The sequence below is a fragment of the Buteo buteo genome, chromosome 4, assembly GCF_964188355.1.
Source record: "Buteo buteo chromosome 4, bButBut1.hap1.1, whole genome shotgun sequence".
In the NCBI taxonomy this organism is placed as follows: domain Eukaryota; kingdom Metazoa; phylum Chordata; class Aves; order Accipitriformes; family Accipitridae; genus Buteo; species Buteo buteo.
Genome location: NC_134174.1, coordinates 13,151,140 through 13,175,449, shown reverse-complemented (window position 1 = coordinate 13,175,449; position 24,310 = coordinate 13,151,140). Strand labels below are relative to the sequence as shown.

The window sequence follows — 24,310 nt, the reverse complement described above, 5'->3', positions numbered from 1 at the left end:
TGCAGAAGTGCTGATTTGGCAAGTGAGGTAGCAGGCAGTTCCTGTATAAGCATCACCACAACTAAAAATTAGTAGAAGAGACGCCTCCTAAATTCCCATCAGAACTTAACATGATCAGCAGGCTGGACTGCATGGAGTCACAAAGTACAGCAACTCTCATCTCTTCTGTTAAAACATGTGCCTTGAGGAGGAGTTGCAAAGAAGATTTGAGTTTCACCCTTTCTGTGTCCTGCAGAGACTGAGATTCATCTTTCCAGTTTTTCCTTGGTGGCCCCTAACTACCAGCCCCATAGAGGGGTCTGGGTGAGAACTTGCTCTGTTGCTTCTGATCCATTGACAGCCAAGAGTGCAAGCACCATGGGAGCAGGAGAAAAACAAGAGCAAGGCTGGGTTGTGTAGACCAGTGGTTAGAGAATTAAACAGGAGATGGTGAGAAAGAGGTAGTCTAAGCACCTCTCCAGAGGCTAAGAAGCATCTTATAGGGTATGCGCATGAGGATAGGGATTCAGAATTTAGATACTGAAATGTGTAAAATTTTCAGAGTGTTCTCTGGATCCCATTTAAGAATTTGGATATTTTCATTGATATTATGTGTCTGGTTTTGAAAAGACGGACATAGAAACCATCTATATATGGTTCCAGCATATAGTGTTCAGAAGTTTACATTCTCTTATTAAATGTTTTTCAGACCTCTGTATTTTTCTGCCTTTATGTAAGGAGAATGGAGGATTTTTTTTGCAAGTCTGAACTTTGGGCTAAATCCTCAAACCTTCACAGCTATCAGTAAATATTTGTCATCAGCAGAGTCTTGTCCAAGGTAATGTAACTCTTCATCTAAGGTTTATTTCTTTGACTTCGTAAGATCATGCCTGATGTCAGAGAAACTAGTTGCACAAGCTAGTTTCTCCTCATCGAGACTATTACCAACAGAAATGTAATTTTATCAGTCAGCATTCACATTTATTTATGTATTTATTTTACTTATTCAGATTAGCTAAAATCTTCATTTTCAACAATGCTGTAGAAATGCAGTCTGACCTAAGTACATCCACTGTTCAATGACTGTATTATGCTCCTAGGAATAAAAAAATTCCTCTGCTGATGCAAAGGCAGCTTATTTTAGAACTTTTATTTTAACTCTCCAGTACCTTAAAAATAGCATCTATTTAACATTATAGTCACACAATTATAAATGTAGTGCTATTTGACAGATCACATAGTTCATTAATATTAATGGTCTTGAAGTAATTAGCTCTACAGAGAAATAGTAACTTAGAGTAAAACCAATACAGGTGCCTTTTTCTTCTATAATGTCATCTTTTTTACCAATTTACATGGTCTCTCCCTACAGACCGTAACGCTTTCTGGTTAGGAGTGCTCTAAGTATTTCCCTTTGTACCTGGGGCTGCCTGTACTCTGACAGAGGGTACTGCCTGGTGTCAGGCGAATGCTGCCTGTAATCTATCAACGGCGGCTGCCTGTAGTCCAGAGGTGGTGGCTGCTGGTAATCCATCACCGGAGGATGCCTGTAGTCCAGTGGAGGCTGTCGGTAGTCCGTTGAGGACTGCCTGTAGTCTGTAAATGGAGGCTGCCGGATATCAGGTTTCACGTCCTGTCTGGCTTTTACTTCTGACCTATAACTGAAAAAGACAAAATGACTTAGTTTCAGAAAGTGGCAACACATTAAGAATATGCATTACATGCAATATTGAGGAGCGAAAGCAAATTGCCTGACTGCAAAATCGCATAAAACAAATTTTCACAGAGAAGCAAAACTTTCAAGTGTAAATAGTCAAGGCATCCAAAAACAGTGAGAGCTTTTGAAACATGGACATAAGCAATTTTCCCTCAGGTCATACTGTGCAATTTTCCAGCTCGTATCAGTGAGATTAGGATCAGGCTCAAAGGGACAGGAACAGGAAAAGCATCTCGATTCCCACTTATCTTGCCTACTTGGAAGACGAAACTGCATGTGAAAACACCCACAATACTCACTACAAAATAATGCAGAAAAAAAGTGCTTTTTTCCAGAATTAAGATTTCTGTAGAGTAAACGAAACATCAGTGCAGACATTTATAACCCCTCTGTTTCATTGACATAAACTATGATTATTGTGAGCTTCTTAAGGTTAAAAAAGGATACATTCTTTGTATTAGCTGTTATCTTGTTAATGAAAGGTATTCTTTATATAACATCTGTTAATATAGTGTGGTTTTTTATTATTACACACTCCCTATAATACTATCAGGCTACAAGCCCGTCGCAGGTCATATCAGTAGTTATGCACAGAAATAACACAGGGTGAAAGGAAAACAAATTTGGTTAATGAGGAAGTAGTAATAAGTAAAATATCGCTTTAATTGGAAACTGGTTACAGGAAGACGAGTCCTAAAATTTCAAAGAAAATGTGACTTTCTGTAGTACAACAACTAGTTAATTAATTTACTCAAATGGGAAAGAGTGGCTCCCTTACCACGTGGAAATCAGTGCATAATGGCATTTCACACTTTATTTTTTTTCCTATACAGGAAATATACATTTCAGACTCTGCTTTAATAATGGTCTGGAAGTTTTCAGTTGACCAAGTGGCCATGTGTGCACACATGCAGACACATGGACACATACAGACTGTGGGGATTTTGAAATGGACTTACTGATTTAAAAAAATTACATTCTGAAAAAATGGGAGCATTGTTTTTGATCATGTTAATTTACGTATGAAAAGATAATGCAAAAAATCTAAACATTTTAAAATGTTTCAGATATGTTTCAAAACTTCATTACTTTATTAGCACAGCTATAGTATCATTATGGTAAATCTTCCTACACACTAGCTTTAATCAGCTGAATGTCTAGCCAGACACAAAAATATCAGAACGATTTCCCTTTGACTTTTATGAGAAGATGAAAATAGCCTGCTGCCACGTGTTCTTTTAAAACTTGTACGTGGCATCTATAGCAAGACCTGCATATATACATGCAATCCTGTTACTTTCTTTACTCAGTATCACGATCCTGTAAAAAGAAGACGGAGAACAAACACGCTTACTGTGATACTGAGCCTTATTAATACTGGAAATAAAAATAGTAGTTAGTATTCCTAAGAGTTTTAAATATCTTACAGTATTTTGATTTTGATACAGAAACAATGACCATGGCTATATAAACAAGCTGCAATCTGACTTATAAAATCTAGTGAAAAATGATTCTGTATGAACTAGCAACAATGGACCTTTTTCTGGAATAAGAATCCTTAGGCAGGTTCCCAACATATGACCACAATTGTATCCCAGAAGATGATGCTTTTATTTACAGCTGGACGCACTGTAATTTTTGCTAAATATGTAAATGGTGACATGACCAATTATAGCTTATGCTTTTCAGTAAAACTATTACAGAATTTCTTTTTGGAACTTCAATTAATATAGTTTAGTGATGCCCTTTGAAAATTCCCAATTCAGCAGACATTTAATACCGACTTATAACTGCACAGAGAGACTTTTGTGAAAACTTTGCATTGGATTTTGTTAGAAACATATGTCTTCTAGGAGGTGATCACTTTTGGAAAAAGTACTGAATGAAATATAAGACAAAGAAATTTGCCAAGTGTGACTAATTGAGAGAAAATAATTTTGGGCAAATGAAAGTGCTACATCTGTTAAGCAAGGAGATTTAGAGGGCATAGTGTCTAAGTCACAACTGAACTCAAGTATCTCCAGAAGCAAGAAGTTACAATCCTGTAACCAGCATCTACTGTTTGGGGAAGAGGGTCTTGATGAGGTATGTTGGTTACTGAAGATTAGCATAAAGACAGTCAGTGTAATCAGCCTCATTTAACATGCCAAAAATTAATCCAAAGACTAAATAGTGTTGATTGGAGATCACAGAAAGTTGTATCATCCCACAGCCTGAGTGTGCCTTTTTATATACAGCTTTTAATACAGCTGGTCACAAAATTTCTATCCCCCTATCATTTAATTTCCATCACAGATAAATTTGTCAATGCATATGCATAAATTACACATGAGAAATCGGCTGGAAAATGGCACCCCATAGACAAAAACTGTTATAAAAATATATCCCTGACTGCAGAAGTCTAATGGACAAAAACCCCACACAAACCACATGTCAGGTAATGAAAAAAAAAAGGCCACCTCATGATCAGATACTGATATACCCGTATTTTCTAAGTTGTAGTGATATCAGATAGTATGTTAGCAATGAAATTATTAGCAAGGAATACTGCAGTGTTTAGTTCCTTGGCAAACATATGATCCTGATGGACGTTTGAGGAAGGTTGGCTAGACCCTTGTTCATAATAACATGTTTCATACCTGAACAAGACTTGCAGACCGTTCTGGCATGCACAACTCATGCTCTGCGAATGCAGTCACGGGGCCGTGGCTTGTCAGAACACCACAAGCGATGGCTCACAGCCACTTAGAAACAGCATGAAGACCCAGCACAAGGGTGTCCCGCGGTCCTCACAGGAGGCAGAGGCTGGAAGAACTGCTCTTACCTGTTTTCGTGCCCCTGGAGCTGGAGGGGCTGGGGAGGCGGTGGCTGGGCAACGGGGCTGTGCTGGGCGACGGGGCTCTGCTGCGCCAGGGGACTCTGCTGGGCCATGGGGCTGTGCTGCTGGGCCATGGGGCTCTGCTTCTCCGAGCTGGGGGCCGAGGCTGGGCTGTTCAGCTCTGCGTAATGGGAAGCTGGAGATTAAAGGCCTGTCGCAGTGTGGCATTTAATAAAGGGCAAAGGTAGACAATAATAATTTTTGGTCACACACTACCTCCGAAAATTTATGCTTTGTCACTTTTACTCTCTGGGGTTATAATTAGATTTTAAGACATCTGAACCTAATGGTATCCTTTTGATAGTCCGTGGGAATCTGAGATCTTGGTCACTTCTACAACTCCAGCTGACACCTCCATTACTTAAAACCCAACTGAATAAGGTGAATTGCTTCAGTGTTTCATGTTATCTTTTAAAGCCTAGAAATACTGATCATAGAATCACAGAATCGTAGAATGGGTTGGGTTGGAAAGGACCTTTAAAGGTCATCTAGTCCAACCCCCCTGCAATGAGCAGGGACATCTTCAACTAGGTCAGGTTGCTCAGAGCCCTGTCCAGCCAGATTGTGAATGTTTCCAGGGCTGGGGCATCTACCACCTCTCTGGGCAACCTGTTGCAGTGTTTCAGCACCCTCATTGTAAAATATTTCTTCCTTGTATCTAGTCTAAATCTACCCTCTTATATCTAGTCTAAATGTACCCTCTTTCAGTTTAAAACCATTACCCCCTGTCCTGTTGCAATAGGCCCTGCTAAAAGATTTGTCCCCATCTTTCTTGTAATCCCCCTTTAAGTACTGCAAGGCCTCAACAAGGTCTCCCCAGAGCCTTCTCTTCTCCAGGCTGAACAACCCCAACTCTCTCAGCCTGTCTTCACAGGAGAGGTGCTCCAGCCCTCTGATCATTTTTGTGGCCCTCCTCTGGACCCACTCCAACAGGTCCATGCCTTTCTTGTGTTGGGGGCCACAGAGCTGGACACAGTACCCCAAGTGGGGTCTCACCAGAGCAGAGTAGAGGGGCAGAATCACCTCCCTCGACCTGCCGGCCCTGATCCTTCTAATGCAGCCCAGGATATAGTTGGTCTTCTGGGCTGTGAGTGCACATTGCTTTTCATCCACCAGTACCCCCAAGTCCTTCTTGGCAGGGTTACTCTCAATCCCGTCATCCCCCACCCTGTATTGATACTGGGGGTTGCCCTGACCCAGGTGCAGGACCTTGCACTTGGCCTTGTCAAACCTCATGAGCTTCACATGGGCCCACTTCTTGACCTCGTCCAAGTCCCTCTGGATGGCATCCTGTCCCTCAGGTGTGTCAACCACACTATTCAGCTTAGTGTTGTCGGCAAACTTGCTGTGGATGCACTCGATCCCACCGTCTATGTCATTGATGAAGATATTAAACAGTACTGGTCCCAGTACAGACCCCTGAGGACACTGATCTCCATCTGGACATTGAGCCATTGACCACTACCCTTTGGATAAGACCATCCAACCATTTTCTCGTCCACTGAACAGTCCATCCATCAAATCCATATCTCTCCAGTTTAGAGAGAAGGATGTTGTGGGGGACCCTGTCAAAGGCCTTACAGAACTCCAGACAGATGACATCCATAGTTCTTCCCTTGTCCACTGACGTAGTCACTCCATCAGAGAAGGTCACTAGGTTGGTCGGGCAGGACTTGCCCTTGGTGAAACCGTGCTGGCTGTCTCGAATCACTTCCCTGTCCTCCATGTGCCTTAGCAAAGCTTCTAGATATTTGAAATACTTTTCATTTTGAGAGAATGAACAATTTTATTGCTTTCACCACTGTTATGGGATGACAGACTGTTGTCACAAAAGCTAAAGCACTGGTGTGCTTGTGTTAGCTCCTGCTGTCTTTGAGATCAAAAAGCATTTCCTATCTTTTTTTAAATCTTTGGGAACTGTGCACAGTAAACCCAATCTCAATAAATTCTGATTAACTAGCTAAGCCCATGTTTTATTTCACTGTATTGTGCCAAATGACCAGAGTTTCACATAATAACACTGCAGAAAACCAGAATCCTTCTTTCCAAACAACATAAAATTCAAAAAGACAAAGAGGCTGGGGTAGGAAATTTGGCCTTGTGACCTTGTTACAATTATAGGATGCCAATCTTCCTTCAGGCTTCCCACTGCACTTGGGGGAAGACACATTTGGCACTGAGCTCACATTGAATATATTTCTCCCGACACACTGGCACAGTTATGCTGCTCATCACTTACCTATTAAGAAGTGTAAATGTCCACCCACAAGAGGAGAGAGCACTGCAGAAGTAATTGCTCATGCACTATCAACAGCAAAGGTACATGTTATATTTTTTTTATTCCTGCTTGCAACAGAATCAGTGAGGCCAGTGTGGGGTGGTGCAAAGTATCCAGAATGGACATGCGTATGGCTAAGCATCCCTAACAGCAATAACTATGCACGATCCAGATCTTGCCTAGTTTTATATTTGAATCTAGTTTGTATTTTGAATGATTTTATTTTTTATTTTTTTAACACTTAAGTTTGTCCCCTATGACTGCACATTTCTAATGGCTCTCTACTTAATTTATGCTCAGAATTATTCTAAAAATTTTGGCTACTTTATTAAAAATCTTTTCAATTTAGACTTAATTGTTAAAAAGCTTGTATATTTGCACTTAAAACACTCCTCATGCAGGCATAAGCAATACTTGTCTGTGTAATTACTGTGCTTAAGGCTTTAATCACCCATTTTGCATCTGTGACTCTCTTTTGTATTGCAAAGTTTCAGACAGGAAGATTGGGAATGTTGCCCCTCATTTCTACATTACTCTTATAACTATGGATGAACTAGTCAAATCATAACCTGCTTCTAAAACTGCTTTGCATTTATATGGTATTTTTCACCTGAAAGTACATTACAGAGGTATTAGATTTTTTTCCTAATTTTGTAAGCCGGGAAGCTAATTCATCAGAAGGCAAATGAAGTGTCCAGTGTCACACAGTCACACAGGGAAGCCATGCCTTGGGCACAAATCATTTCTCACCACTAGCACCTGAGAACATCTTGTAGCACTGCATCTCAGATGCACCTCTGCTTGCTTTCTAATTTAAGGTATCCATCCCTAACACTGAACTATTAGCCATTTGCTTATATGAATTAATCTGGATACCAGGGAGGCCTAAATAAGCTGCACGGACTACACGCAGCATCACACTTGTTTGTAGATGTTTGAAAAACTGACCTCCAGTGATTATACAGCAGCTCTTTGGTCTGAATTCTGAACTTGTGTATGTCTGTGGTTTTTCCTTCACTGCATTCATTTAACAAAGTAGCTGAGTTCCCCCAGCTGCAGTCCATGGCCAGTGTCAGACCATTTCCTTGTCCCATTGCTGGATGCAGCAGCAGAAGGTGAAGGTCATCTAACTGGAGCATGGATAATTAAGCAATTACGTTACTTGCTGTGTGACATTCCTAGCTCTAATGGTATTTGTTGCTGAGATATAAAGCCACAGTCTCATTAATACAGTACAATTCATACACCAGTATGGCACATGCCTAAACTAAAAAAAGCCCTGAAATCAACCCCAAACCCCATGAAACCAACATCAAAAAAGATCTTCACTGATTAGCTGTGGAGTAATGACCAGACTAATGAGTCTGTCCCCTTATCCTCACCCTACAGGTGAGACAATTTAGGGTTCAGTTCTTTCTTGCCTTGTGCATTTATAGTGATACATGTGGAGGAAACTATCAAATCTGAGCTCTTCATACACATCACTTTTTGTCAGAGGTGGCTGAACATGCCTGGTGACAACCATTGCAGTGTCTTGTGAGTCACTTTGCCAAACTTTGGTTTGGTTTACAGCAGGGTATAAGGGAACAAACTCAAAACCCTCTTGTAGGGTGCTTTTCCAAACTCTTCCAAAAGTCATTAACACTGACTCTCTGGTACTCAGCTCTCTCTCAGGTTTCTCCAGATTTTCTTTAAATACCCCTTTCATAACTAGAAACCTCTTCAGGAATTAAGATATTATTTGAGCTGGTTGTAAGGCTGTAATTTTGGTGTGCTGTACGTTATAGCTGAGAAGGCGAAACAAAAGATGTTCTTTCAAGCAGTGACATAATTCAAGCTAATTGCAGGCCACTTAAAATTTTCTTCCTGTTTTTAAGGGCCATTTACTTACCCTCCTGAGGAATGATGCGAAGAGTTACACTGAGCCCTGCGTCTTTAATTAGCTTCACAATATCAGCATGAGGCATGTTAATAATAGACTGGCCATTCACAGCTAAGATCCGGTCTCCAACTTTAAGTTTTGCACAGCGATCCGCAGGACTTCCATCAATTATCCGCCCTATTTTATGGGGCACAGCTAGACAAGGAACAATAGTCACAGTTAACATAGGCTGAAACAAGTGGTGATGTTCACAAGCAAAAGAAGATTAGTTCATTTGGAAGAAAGTTCTATATGAATTAAAAACCAGCTTGTGTACAAACATGTAAGAATATAAATTCTCATACGACGTCATTTGCATTAACACAGTACAGATTTCACTAAAGATTTAGAATCCAGATGTGCGTATATACATGGCATATACATATGAAGTCCAAAATCAATTTATGGTTCAGCTGTTTTGCAAACGTGGCACGTAACAAGGTAATAAACAGATCAAGAGAACAATAAGGCATTAAAACAGTGAAGGGGATAAATTTGCACAATAAGTAGTAGTCATAAATTGCCTCCTACCTCCTAGTTTACAGAATTTCTTTATTCGTATGTTGCAATAGGGGCACTACAAACACGATTTCTTTTATATACAAATAGATGTCATTACTGAAAATGCTCAGGGTTCACTAAATTGTTCTCCTCCTCCATTCAAATATGTTAATTGATAAATAGAAATCATACTAAAGATTTATTGAGATGTGCAACTTTCTAATTAGATACATGCCAGCATGAATTTACAGTTAATTATGAGTGTATAGACACATTTACTACATCAAATAGACACCCACCCCCATTTTCAAAACATTACAGATCAACTCTGCTTCTCCTTTTGTTCTTCTCTGTGGTTCTCCACCTTTCTGTGCACTCCATCCATTCTCTTGTTCTGTCTTTTCCCTCATTTTCCACTGAATTTTCTAAATATTACTCTTGATCTTCCTCCCAGTGTTTCTTCCCTATTCTCTGGTTTTTAACTAAATGCATACACTATAGCTGACTTTTCTTTTGTCTCTATCTAGGCTCCCCAAAGAGCATGCTATTTTTCTTTCTCTCTACTACTCATAAATACACATATCACAATTAAATTTGACTATATACTCTAATAATATGTTAATGGTGTCTGAGTATTCCTCACCAATCCCACACTTCAGTCTTGGCAAACTTAGCACAAAGCTGCTCACCCTCACTATCCACCTGCAACTGGTGTTTAAATCCAGTTGTGGTTTGGTTTTTTTTTTTTTAATATTATATCCTTAAAATTCTAATAGCTAAAGAGAACTTGGAAAAGGTGAAAGAAAAGATTAATCAAACTTTCTTGGGGAAATATCTAGGCTATTAATGCTCATATAAAGCAAAGCTCTAACAGGAGATGTGTTCAGAATACTCCATCACTGCAGAACAAATTTCTCAGCCCTCTGATAAACATTCCCTGAAGGTGATGGTGACAAACACAGATTGCACATTTCATGCAAAGTCACAATACACATACCTCAAAGTGACTTTTGTTTCTAGTATGGATGCAAGTGTTATTACAGTGTTAAAAATTAATTTTCTGAGAACTATAAATATAAGTGGGTACTTTGAAGTGCGAGCCATAATCAGACTGCATGCTTCTTCACCACTACAGTTCAAGGAAGAATATAAATTAAATGATGGCTTTAGTAATATGGACACAACTAGTGTACTTCAGAAATGTCTTGCTGCTTAGAAAATAAGCACCTAATTTATGTTACAATGTCTAAACCTTTATATACTAAATACGAACAGCTACACTTTGTACAAAACTTGCATTTATTTTGTCCTTGATGCAGATGTATAACTGCCATGCATGCATATCAGTAGGTAAACCAGTAAAAGAGTAACTTGACACTGAAACAGTTTACATTCACACAAAGCCTTTTGCATCAAATCAATTCTTAAAGCATCACCAAGAATCATTTAAGCTAAGACTAAAACGTGCCTGTCTCTGGTATATGTAATAAATGATCTGTCTGAAGTTACCATGTCTGTACCACACATCAGTAGATATCTGAAAATGAGACTGTCTTATATGAAAGAGCAAGAAATTTAGTAGGAAGAAAGAAGGGAAAGTATTATGGCCAAGATGCCATAGTTAAAATTCCCATCCTTGCCATTTCTAACCCTAAAGAAGATGTTTTTGCTAGTCTAAATAATTGAGACATCATTTCAGTAGTGAGGGGGGTTTGGGGTGGGAAATCCTATTAATTTGCCAGAACAATTTTTGTTGGATTTCTTGCACCTGACAAGTGAATAGAGCAGGTGTCCGATTCTGCTCCAGATCCTGAGAAAAGGGAAGGGAGGGAGTAAGAGGAGGAACTTTGTATTCATTTTTTCTTCCTCTTAAGCCTAATGGCATTTACCTTCCTGATAAAGGTATCTACTCTAAATGTTTTGGTATCGCTGCACTCCCTTCATGCTGCTGTGCCATGAAATGATCCAAAGTGGGTGACCATCAGAACAAAGCTTGTGTCTGTCAGGGTACCTTTCCTACTGCACTTTGGTTTTTGAGGATTTAATGCTCCTCTTCTGAGGTTGTATTGGTGCAATGTGTTGTCATATGATCCTGCTGCAGAGTGGGGTGTAGAAAGCTTTTGCAGAAGGAACTTGAATCTCTATCAGATTCTGCAAAGGAGACCACCAGTATGCTATAACAGGGTTTTATGGGCAAATCCAGTGAATTGCTACTGAACTCACAGCCATTCAGCAGAAGCTGGTTTCTGTGCATTTCCAGATAGTATGAGAAGTTTGTCTCCTGGCTTCTCCTCTCCCAGTAATATCCCAAGGTGTTTCTCATCTCTGCTTGGTCTCCCCAGTGGAGCTATGCCTGAGTCTCCTCCTAAGCCTCAATATCTTGGCCACCATGGTCCCTGCTGCTGTCCTGGGACGGGAGGATTTATTTAAGGATTTATTTACAAGCATGGGTGCTTCTAAGGGATGTAGGTTATCTGACGTGCAGGTTGTTCATGAAAATATGCACATGTTAGAATATGTTAGAAAACTTTTAAGAGCCTTTGGTCTGAAATACTTACTATGAAGTGATAAGAAGGAGCTACTCTCGTAGGGGTTTAATTACGTAAAAGCTAAGGAACAAAGGTAGACATGAACTGTGAAATTCCAAAATGGCGAATTTTTATCATTCAGAACGGTCACATCTAAAACAGGCATGGAAGAGCTGTGAAACTGTCAGTACTGAGTGGGTTGACTGAAGTGGCAGACAAGATCTCACGAAAAGAAACGCAAGATGGTGCACATGGGAAAAAAATAACCCTGTCTGAGCTTAAGCAGAGATGAGCCCTAAATTAATTATTACCACTCAAGAGATCTTGAAATAAGTGTGCCTACTTCTCTAAAAACTTAAACTGAGTAAAACAGTAAATAGAATTTTAAGAGTTAGAAAAAGAATAGCAAATGAAACAAACTATTGCTAGTTACTACTGTGCACCTAAAGTCTGAATATTGCTGATAGTTTCAGTACCCTCATCTCAAAAATCATAGAACTAAACTAGCAAAGATTCAGACAAAGACAACATGGCAGTGAGAAGCAGAAGACAGCCTCTGCTCAAAGGAGCAGTCAGTCCATGAACTCGCTATTGGCAGCTTGGAGAAGAGAAGGTGGGGCAACCTTCTGGAGGGCCAGAAGAATGGAAGGATTCAAAAAAGGGATTAGACAAATTCACAGGGGTGGAGCCACTGCTGATTAAATCAGAAAGTCCTGGTTGTGAAAGCTGAGGAGATGCCTGGGGAAGGTCCCTGTCTGCTGTACGTGCTGTCCTCTCTGCCACGGGTCATGGCCAGGGACAGCGTGCAGCATCACAGGTCTCTTCTTGGGAAGAAACCTTCCATGTTTGGCATTTAATTAGGGCTTTGTCAACACATCATCTTTTTTCTTAAATTGCATCTTCAGTGCTTTATTTTTATCTAAGCAGAGTATTTATTAATGTAACCTTTTAAAGGAAGTCCCAGATCACTTGACTGGTAGTAAATAATTCCACTCGCCCTTAAAAATTTTTACTAATCTATTCACACCTCTTTTAAAAATTCACCACAAGCTGTTCTCCAAACATGTACATTTTAAACAGTGGCAGCACGTGTCTGGATTAGACTCTGCAGAGAATTTGATCCACTTATTTCAAAACACTGAGTTACCTGAGCAGCATTTAATATTAGCAGGCTATACAGAAACACTTGGATTTGTGGCTTGTTTTTCAAGAATCTCACTATTCACATTAAGAGTGAGCACAGAAAACAAGCTGCCTCTTTGCAGGACAATTCATTTCTTAATTCTCTCAGACTACACAATGGATGAGGCTACAAGGGAAAAATAGTATGGTAAGCAGGGATTTATACAGATTTTTTAAACTGTTCAATATATGGGAAAGTAGTAAGAAACAGTTTATATTTATATAAAACACACAGTCCTTCAAAATAGACATATAAGATTTTTTTTCTCTAATAATAACAAGTCATCCAAAATGTGATACTCAAGAGTGATATATATATGGATATCTACCTTAAGAAAAAATAAATCCTTCCAAGGCAGAAGTCATAATCCTAGATCCAAGAAAAATCTAGCAGAGAACAGCAATGGCACAGAAACATTTCCTAACAACAGATCTTATGATGGGATCCAACTTTTCTGCAGTATGTTTTTTAAAAAAATTTGTGACTTCAGGAAGATTTGAATCCTGAGAGCACCAAAGCTTCTAAGATGTTTGAAGCCATCAATCTCTCCCCCTAAAGCTCCCTCAGATATTTACAGCATTTGTGTCAGGAACAGAAACTGACCCAGTGTTGGCACTTAGCAGCTGATGTTTTCCCAGAAGGGAGTTAACTGTGCAAGGATCAGCTCTAAGCTCATTATCAAAAGAGAATTTAAATTAAAAAATTAAAAGACAACATGATGTAAAAGAAATCTTTGCATTTAGAAAGTGGATAAGGTCTGATTTCAGAAACTTACTGACAACTACAAATTCACAGTTTTCTCTATATTAATATTTTATTTGATAAAATCACCCACTTTTGCTCTCCATGATCCAAAATAACATCCTTCCCATACCTTCATGTCATAGAAAAGAAAGAGTAAATTCTGTGGTGTTACACCTGAGGGTCCTTATGCTTGGGTCAGCTGTACACAACAGCCACGGCTGTTGCTGAATATCTACCTGCAGTATCTACTGCTTCTAACACTGTGTATATCTATCAGCCTCTTGGTTTTTGGAAATAAAAATGATTACTCCTTACTTGGGAGTCCCATGTGCTAGAAATAGCTGATTCTAAGAAGATGTTACCAACAAATAATGCTTTTCTGGTTTACATCAAGATTTTTTTTTTTTTACATCTATTCAGTACTTCTAGATGTAACTGTTGAGACTGTTTTTTTGTAGAAAGCAACTTTCCTGTTTTTTCCCCTATATAGAAGCTAAATGTCAAAAATGATCAGCCAAGGGGAAAAAAATCGAACCTCTACTTTATCTATTAAACCCTCTGGCAGATAAATTCTTGCAATCTTTTCTAATGTTACGGATATAGATAGTAAACCAAGCAAATGAACCTTCCTGAGCCAGCTGTCCTTTTCAATGTTATACAGCTGATCACATGAATACTTATTGTATCCTCAATTCTCAAAAGGTACAAGATTTTTCATTCAACCCGCAGGCTCCAGCATATCAGATTTTAATTGGGAGAATATATTAAATGTAAACATCTGTAATTTCTTTGTTACTGAATAATCTAAAATTTGGGAAGCTTGAGTACAGTGGACTTTCTATCAGGGCTAATATTAGAATCAAGATAAAATATTTTCCTGAAATTGATGGGCTATTTTATGTGATACTCCTTTGGAAAATAGAAATCTGTGGCATGCTGCAGTTGCAGATGACAATAATCCCTTTTGTTTATAAGGTTAATGAACCTATCAATTGAAACATCCCATTGTGTGCTGATATGGAGCATATTTACTTCCATAGCACAGGCATAAGAAGCTAGGTGGGAAGGAGTGCACGTACCTTAGATATCTGAAGATCTAAGAAAAAATTGATGGAACTTAGGTACGTTAATTCAGGCTTCTCTTGAAAGCAAAATGGGCCCTGTAGAATCATTAGAAAAACTTTGATTCCCTACCTAGGTTTGTGCTATGAAAACTCTCTGATTTTGTTCTTTGAGAACACAAAAGCAGCACCACCAGGTCCAAATGATCTACTCAGGAACATGCTGCAGGACAGAAGTCATCTAGAGAGGGGACTGATGTGGTCAAGATCCTCCATGCTTTCTTCAAAAAATATCAAATAGCCAATTGAGTATTTCATGCCTGCAAACTGCAGTAATATGTTTTCAGTGATATTAAAAATCTCTTTCACTTCTTTAAGTTATTTCACTATTATTAATTGCATATATTGATTTGAAAAACTGAATCATGTAACAATTTCATTAAGCTCCAAATTACACTGTCAGTTAAACAAGCTTAGAAAGTGTGTTTTGTAGCTGAAGAAGCAGAATAACAGCTCAAACCTGAATATCAAAGCTAAGTAGAAATGAGAAACCGGATTCTTTGCCCACAAGTTGCAGCTATCTTCCACAGGGGACTCATGCTGCAGGTGGGTTTTCACTGCTCTGTTCCAAAGATCTCCAAGGTGGTGTAGACATCCTAATTTCCAAAGCTCTGTTTTCTTTAGAATTTGCAGATCGGTCACAGAAAATTGTGTCCCCAGGCACCAGGAAGACGCATGGGTGAAATTGCAGCACAAATAACTCTCTCAGAGCACACAGTTATCATAGATCAATAAGCTGTTTTTTATCTCTAAACTGCAAGGAGTTCAAAGAAACTCTGGGGCTGAATGGGACTTATTTCGGAACGCTGTTTTCTGCAGTCAGCAGAGGCTTATCTTGGATTTATGGTTTTTAGTTAAGACTGCATGTTTTGAGAAATGAGAGAAACTTCTTTCATTAGACTTTGTTTTATCATGGTTTGAAAATCCAGCAGTCATTGGCATATGCAGTGTAGGGGCAAAATAAATCTACAACTCCTCTTTTGCTAAACAGGACGAAGATCATAACAAGTATGCACAGTTGTCTGCCTTTAATTTTTAAAAAATTATTTATTGATTATGCCTGTATTTTCAGTTTGTTTACACTTTATAACTGTGCTAATTGACATTACCTGCTACGGTATAATTAATGGAAATATTGTCAATTTTCCAATTTCACTGGGAGTTGCCAGTTAGCGAGATCTATTTACAACACATGGTTTCTTTCTACAGAAATTAGAGTGTTAAGAGAGTTACAGGGTATCAGAAGTTCTTCTCCTAGAGGAAGCTGCATCCCAAACACATGAAGTAAAAGCAGCAGGAAGATATGAAGGAGGCAGGGACAAGTGTACTCCATAAAGCTCTGGGACAAATTCATCCAGAAACCTCCTTTTGGCTATTTCCAGCTGGCTGCAAGTGCTTTTCCATGGGGTGCAGATAGTGAACGTATCTTGATACCCTAAGAAGCTCCATAAAAATGGGGTTTTACCACAGAGGACACAAACAATTGAGTATTATCCTAAATGTAATGCAAGGGGTAGATTAATTAATTCAGTTTCAGTATTTTAGCTGTAATGTGACACAGTACTGTCATGTGAGGCAATGGCACCTCAGGCACAGCTGCACGTCCACAGCCTCATGTGTCGCTGCAGGATGCTGGGGACTCGGGGGGGACAGCCCCAGGAGGAACCCTTCCTCCCCGAACCACATGTGCTGTGAGTATTTTTACTGGGGGAAGCATGAAGGTATTCCTCAGGACAGGACTTCAGAAATAGGCTGTAGTTTGGTCAGTTTAGCCACTTAACTCTGCCACTTAACCAGGGCATCTAAAAGATGTTTGTAATTTGGTGGGCAAAGGCAGTTGCCTGGGAAGACCTCCACAGAGCTGTAAGGTTCAATCAGTCCAGATCCACCCCAAACTAAAAGTGTAAAACTAGAGTTAGCTTTCCAGCATTCAGCTGGGACCGTGACCCTGAGTCCTCTAAAGAAATTCCACTGGAGATGAGAAAATTTTGATAAACTATGTGTAGCCTGCATAGCAAAAGAAAGCACAGAGTAAGGTCAAATTTAGGTGGCCTGTCTGGAGAAGGGACAAGAGCCAAAGCACCTTTAATGTTGGGAGGGGGTCTGGGGGAATCCATGATAATATGTTTTAGGGGCAGTAGAAGTTAATCCTTTCGTTAGGAACAGGTCAGCAGCCTGGCCAAGTGTATTTTTTTTTTAAATCTCTTAGCACTCTAAGATCCTCTGTGCTCTCCACTAGCCAAAATGACTTGCTTCTGGATGTGCCACTCAAACACAGTTCTTTATTTATTCACTTTATCTCCTTTTACTGATATAATTTTGAAGCATGGCTGATCTTGTCTGTGCCCCTGCTTTGCCCTGTGAAGTCTCTTTGTTCAATCCTTGTCATTCGTTTTCCACTCCTGATCTGCCCCACATCAGAACTGTAGTCTGGTGCAAGAAAATCCCCTGTGCTCAATTAGAGAACATCCCAAGCAACGCTTTGACAAAGGGGAGAGAAAATTTCTACCATTATAGCATGCAGGAAAAGACATGTGCCACAAGAATTGGATGTTTAAGCAGGTACCAGTAAGTAAAAATTACATCCAGATCGAAAGGCTGGCTCCAAAATAGTTAACAGTAATTTATTAAAATGACAGCTACTACAGTGCTGCCTATCACAAAATGTGAAAAAATATTCTATTCCCTAATTATGGCTGTAGTCTGCCCTCACTCTGTGCCTGTATGAAGAGTAAAAAAAAATGCACTTAGGATTTTGAAAATTTCTGCAAGGTAAAGGCAGGTCTGTAAATCAACAGTAATAACAAATCCCTTGAAAAGCATATCGAGAAAAAAGTTGACCAAGACTTTAAGCCTCTTGGAACAAGAATGACAGCCTTAATTCTGGGAGCTCCTGACACTTTCGTGGCTCTTTTCCAGGTCAGAGGGACTCGGAGCACTTCTAATAGGCTACATGGGACCAACGCAGCACACATCCCATCAGAGGGTGGGAAAGGGATATGACAGTCAACCGGAGCACTGCTACTCTGACTTCATGGGGTGATCCGACAGCTTCACAGCCAGAGCTAGTTATAACTCGCCTGGCAAGCAGAGGGTGAGCTTTTGTGTAACCCCTTGAGCTTTAGGCCTACTGCAAAGCAGAAAACCCATGAACCTGCAGCTCTGAGCCTAGTAGCAACTCTGTTGGAGTGACTACCTCAATTTTAGGAGTGCTTGAAGCACAAGCACCTAGTGACACAAGGTTCGCGCTCCTGTACTCAGCAAGAGCTGTTGTAATTTGTTGGATTGTAAAACATAGTTTATGAGTGTGATTTCAAGAACAACAAAAATACTTTCAGTGCACGATTAATTGCCTTCTTGAGTAAAAGTGATGATGATACTTACACTTCCAAGTCCTCAAGTCTTTTGCTTTTACAAGAAAGTAGAGAAGGGAATATAGTTATCAAAATAAACATTCTTGAATCAAAGGAACTCTTCTTCACTTTGCCCTGAGGATGCTCCCAGTGAGACGACTTCTTAGGCTATGCTATTCCTAGTAGTGTCTGGCACGACAAGATATTCCCTTTTCTGACCTATTTTGCCCATTTTGATTCTTTCAGAGTTGCTTTGCAATTACAACGTTAACATTTAACTGCGTATGTTTAGGGTATGTCTGCACAGCATCATTCTGTGCTACATGTGGAGACATGAGCTGGCAACAAGCACACTGGCTCCAAAACCAGGAACGCTGGAACTATAGTACAACATTTCACCAAATCAACATACTACTGCTATGAGAAGTGACTACCAAGGTGCTTGACATGGTGCCATGCAGATCCATATTTTGATACTGATGTAAGCTATAGTTTGGACATTACGTCTCCTATATCCGGTTGATACTTTCTTACTGTTAATAGTCTCTCTACCCCTGATTGTGCATTTTAATCAAAGGATTTCAGGTTATTTCAAGCTGGAAGGGACCTCAGGAAGTCTCAGTGGCTGCTGCTGAAGTTCTTCTGTTCTGTCTTCTACCAAAGGGCCCAAAACATGGATGCTGTATTCTAGGCGGGTCCTAGTGAGTACTGAGTAAAAGGGGATAATAAGTTCCCCTCAATCTACTGGCTATGCTCCTGTTAATACAGCTCAAATTACTTCACCCAAATAAATATTAAGTAAAGAAAATGAACCTCCTTTAAACTACAAATAGTCAATGATTTTTAGACTGTTTTTATTACTGATGACAGATTATGTAATTTTCAGTTTATGTTTTCTGCTACAGTTTTGGAACAGAATTCACATATAAAGCCTATTTTCTTCTCTGTTCTGTCACTGTCTGCAGCAAATGTCATTTTTTGGTTCATTGCTGTTCTTCTAAACTTAAGATTTGGGTACTCTTTGGGATCACTGAAATTCAATGCAGTTGTTATTTGAACAAATTCACATTTCACTTCCACAGCAGACTGTCATTTTCCTTTACTATTGGAGATGTTCAGCTGACGTTCAACAGTGGCTACCTGTAGTTGCTTGGGGAGAAAGAAAAGTACCACAAGGACCTGTTGGAGGGTAGGAGGCAAAGCAGAGTCTTGAACCTGGGTCTATTGTCTTCAGCAGAATACTCCAGTCACAGAACCTTTGGTTGCTTGGGCATTTTCTCTTTCTCTTCCTCTCCTCTTTCCCTCTCCATCTCCCCCAACCGCAAACCCTATCTGTGAAATAATTTTATTGAAAAATTCATGACCAACTTAACTGATTAATATGTATGTATCTCAATGATGTCCTCTATGGATTTTTTTTTTCCTGTCTGATCTTCTGCAAAGAACTTCCAGTTGGCTATTATATTCAATAAAGTGAAAACTAGAGTCCCAAGAGGCTAATTATCCACGGTTTTGTTACAATATTAATTCTGGCAATCATGGAATTTTGAAATTCAGCTGAGGTAATATGAAAAGCAACTCTTTTATTAACTGCATAATCATGAAATACTGAAAAGAAGTTTTCTGAAATAATTTGCTATTGTGAGATATGGCTTTCCCAGTACTTTCTTAGTTGCTTTTCTGTTATGAATTTAGAAGTTTGGCCCTAAGAGTTGAAATAGTGATTTTATTTCCTCAGGAACCACTTTTGGGCAAAAGAACAGTTCCTTCAAACCATGTTTTGAATGCAGGGAAAGGACTGCATTAGTCTGCAACTTGCAAAATGATAAATGTTCTCACTTGTCTTGGTTTTTCAGCAGTGATTAGTGTTCACAATTTCAGATGGATTTGGTGGGAGATGTGGATGTCTCTCAACATAAAGCCTTTTATGGTTCCTCCTTCCAATGGGCTCAGCTCTCAGTTGGTTAAATGCCATTTGAAACACCCAAATGTTGGTGTTAGCAGCAGCTGCCACTACCAAAGGGTATGAGTCTTCTGTAGGTCCCATGTCACATTTGCCTAACCGCTCCCTAGATGTACCCAGGACATCTCAAATGGCACCAGATACTTATATAAAGCAATAAAGTTGAGCTCCAGCAAATATTAGTTTTCTGGATAGAAAGTGAGCTATAATTATTAAGGGCAGATCCTGCCACTATATACATCATCTCCGTGTACTGGGTTGTAACTTTTATACTATCTATACTCCAGCCAGTTAAAAAATCAACCTCTCTACACCTGTGTCTAACCAGTTTTCTCATTTTCCAGTTGCTGCTGCAGTGCCCTATCTAGACAGCTGCTGTCATAGGGTTTGCTGTGATCTAAGCTTTTATTTCAACTTCCTGAACTTCATCTTGATCAAAAAAAAAAAAAAAAAAAGTATAATTCAGCTCTGTGTGTGGGAATCACTTATTCACATAACCCTATTGCTTACCTGCAGGGTGTCTCTTTGGGATATAGGAACAGAGAAAATCTACTTTGTGGGTGAATCCTCTGACAGCCAAATGAGTGTGTGAAGCACAGACCCTCAGAGGCCAGAATAACCTTCGGTTTTGTCCAACACACAACAGATAAACAAACGGTGCCCCTGGAAGCAACCTTGACTGTCTCTTCAGTTTTAATCTCTGCAGTGACTAGTTAGCAGATGTCAGGTTTTAATTAATTTATTTTTTTTTATTTGGGGCAAACTTGGAAAAATATAAGCTGAAAAATGTGATGTACTTACTTATTGTGGACCCAGATTCGGGCCTGTTCAGGGAACTGATGATAACAAAGCCAAAGCCTTCATTCTCCTTGCGGTGGATCACCACGTCACTGGTTTGCAGGCTGTGAGAAGTGAAGCCCTCGGGGGGTGTAGCATTGCTACTAGAGACAGCGTGATTACTGTTAGCATAAGTAGTGTAGTCACTTCTTGGAGAACTGTGGTGTGTAGACACGGAGCCTGGGCTTCTGCCATTCTCTGGGCACGGCTCTCCTACAACATAAATCACACCAGTATTACAGTCTGACTTGCTCAGTGGCTCTGTGACTTACAGTACATTTGCTAATGCAACATGAATACAGTTGACCGTCTATAGCCCAGACTACCGCAAATATTAAACTAGGAGCTGTAATAGATGCAGAGAGACAGGAATCTACGCAATTATGCAAAACATTCAAGGGCGATCAGATAAAGCAAGCATGAACACTCACTGCTAAGCTCTCTAGAAGAAAGGAAAGGAAAGTAAGAAACTGTGGTTCTCTGGATTGCAAAAACATTAGCAAGCACTATTCCCTTGTCTGCCAGTTGATCTGTCATCAAGAGGAAAATGTGACTGTCTAATCCAATATAAAATTATTTGCGTTTGGATTAAAAGAATTTAAGCAGGCAGCTAACATAGAGTAATTAGGATTAGCTGAATAATGTTCTTCTTACAAGTTGATTAGCGTGCCTAAAAGATGTTCATGGAACAGAGCAGTTGTACAATGAAAAATAATCACAAATAGTTTTTCTGTGGGTGTCATGAGAGAAGCAGTGGTCGTTTAAAGGTTTTGAAGATGCTCTTGTGTGGCGAGTTCGAAAGGGCAGAAGTGAAAATGGAGTCCCTCCACACTTCAGTATTGCTTTATAGTAACAAGAACAGAGAACAAGTTAAATCTTGCGGGATTACGCACTTTTTTAGTACAAGCGTTTTGGCAATTGAAAACAGCCAAGTTACACTTCCAGATGGGAAAAAAAGATTTATATTCCTCGCACATCTAAGTTGTTTACACAAATCAGCATTTATTGACAGTTTTAATACAGAACTTTCAGATGAATGTAAGTAATAAGTTTTCTGTTCGGAGCAATGAGAGTGGCAGGGTCGTTCTACTGAACATGTGAAGAGCTTACGTATACACACATACATCCTAGGAAGAGAGCTTGCAAATTAGACCTTCAGTGTGTATATATTAATAAAATAAACATCATCCAAGGACAAGCTGTTGTTTTCTCAGTCAGGTGTGTCCTTTAGCAGTCCTTCTGCAACTATGAAATAAAGTGATTAGAGAGAATAAAGAGGAAGAAAAACAAACAATTATTATACTCCTACATTAGAATTGAAAATCTCCAAGAGTTATTGAACCAAATCTGCAACTAAATGCCATAGTCAGTGACAAGAGAGATCTCATTTTCTGGCTGTCATGCTTCAGAAAGCTGAATATTGTTTATGTCAGTATGGCTGCAACAGAAAGGAAATTATCTTACCCTCCAGAATGACCAAGAGCTGGCTTGGCCATAAAAGAATGCAACTGAGTGCCATTAAGTATAGGAAAAGAAAGATAAAGGAGGAAAAGTTTAAATGGCTATTCGATTGTCAGCTGTGCAATAGATATTCATCAGAAAAAATTACATTTTGCTTCTGCCTGTGAAAAAATGGCATTTTAATCTGCATTGTTCTGAATACCACATTTTCCTAATCAAGTTGTTTTCCAGAGCTTGCAAATGGTGATTTTCTGTTCCAGATCTGGGTAAGTATCTGTGCACAATGGCAATTCCAGGTGAGGGCTAAGATACGTACATCAGCTACCAGGCAGGTAAGGAAAGCCCCAGATCCCTCTGTTGTATACATTCACACTAGTGAGAAATTCACAGGAAATCAATCGGCCTGATGTGTTAGTATAGTGTTTTTCAGTCATGCCCAATGTCGCTCGTTTTAAAATTTTTCCACAAAGCTTATGCTGTAACACACCAAATTAAAATCCTGTTCAGCTCCTGAAATGCTTAAACATTAATGAGTTACACGCTATACTCCCCGGTGTGGCACTCTCAAGGCCCAAGAATAACTCCAGGTGTTTTACCAGCTTGCTTCATTTTCTGTGCCAGGAGACCAGAGCGTCTTAATAGACCCTTTTATTTAATATTTAACAAGCAGCAGCGAAGGCTGGCATCCACTCTGCGCTAACCCTCTTGCTAATTTTGCCTGCAGTCTGTACAGCCAGCTGACCCGGCAAAGGTGCTAATCGCAAGCACTCGGCGGATTACCTTGGTTATTGGCCATTTTCCTAGCGGTGGGGGAGCTGCGAGGGGGCGTCGCGCCGGGCGGAGGGGGACCTTTCTGGCTGGAGGAGTCTGAAGTCAGTAACAGAAGAAAGTCAGTCCCGCGAGAGTGCGGCTGGCAGGGAGCTGCGGTGCCGCAGTGGGAGGGGGACTGCGAAGACGAAGGTGAGTGGGAGGGCGGCTTTTTGGCAGGGGAGCGAAGGGGAATGGCGCAGGCAACGACAGCGGATCTGGGGCAGGGGGAGGCAGAAGACAGGACAGGCTGGGAACGTGGGTTTGCTCATTTCTGGTGCCTCTGTGAAGTGTACTCACCACAAAGGTTTTAAAAGTTCTTAAATAAACTTCTTTCCTCGAGTAAGCAAAGGTTGCAATGGAACAGCAGCAAATTCTGCCATTACAGCTTTAATAGACACTGCCACACATTTTTCCAGGTTCCAGTGTTTGTCAATAATTGAAACCGAGCTAGTCTAAAGGTTTCATTTACTTCAAATTCTTCATATTGTTTTAGGTTTATTTTCTGAACGTGTCTGCTTGAAGGGAGGATCTGGCCCTGTTCCTAGGAGCCGCTTGTGCTATACAGAAGGTTTTCAGCCAGCTTGCGTTGCAGTCAAGGGGGGTAAAATTCCATCAATGACATCAGTGAGACCAGAAATGGGCTTTTAACACATACAAGAGTGAAATGAGTTCCTGCCCTAAACAGTTAACAGTCTTTGAGCCTTTCTCTCATTGCTTATTGACACAGTCAGCTTTAACTGAGGTGAGCGTTCTGTCCCAAAGGTGGACAAGAAGCGACAGCACAGACCAAGACAGCATGGAACAAATCCAGAGCACTCATGGTCACCACACCGGGGTTGCCAATATTGTTTCCACTTCTGAAGGAAACAACACTCAGGTGTAGTGTTTTTGTCACAGAAACAAGGGACACTTATTTACAATTATTCTTTCTTCAAAATGACACAAACATTCACTTTGATTTTAATTTTCTCTATTTTTTTAAAACAGCACCTGTTTGGGCTGCCAGCATTGAGATCTGTTTTTCCTTTCATCTTTC

At 39.9% G+C, this 24,310-nt stretch overlaps 1 protein-coding gene across 2 annotated transcripts in view; it reads right to left on the bottom strand.

The window, feature by feature from the left end:
• MAGI2 (membrane associated guanylate kinase, WW and PDZ domain containing 2) overlaps positions 1-24,310 on the bottom strand; it is a 761,840-nt gene that overhangs the window by 43,387 nt on the left and 694,143 nt on the right. For both annotated transcript variants that reach the window (XR_012650015.1, XM_075024752.1), the window contains exons 15-18: positions 20,968-21,216; positions 8,744-8,929; positions 4,521-4,695; positions 1,400-1,640 (exon numbers count right to left, since the gene is read on the bottom strand). Coding sequence is in view for 1 of the 2 variants with exons in the window: in XM_075024752.1 (XP_074880853.1) it covers positions 1,400-1,640; positions 4,521-4,695; positions 8,744-8,929; positions 20,968-21,216 (851 nt within the window). In the remaining variant the exon portion in view is untranslated. The remainder of the gene's footprint in view (positions 1-1,399; positions 1,641-4,520; positions 4,696-8,743; positions 8,930-20,967; positions 21,217-24,310) is intronic.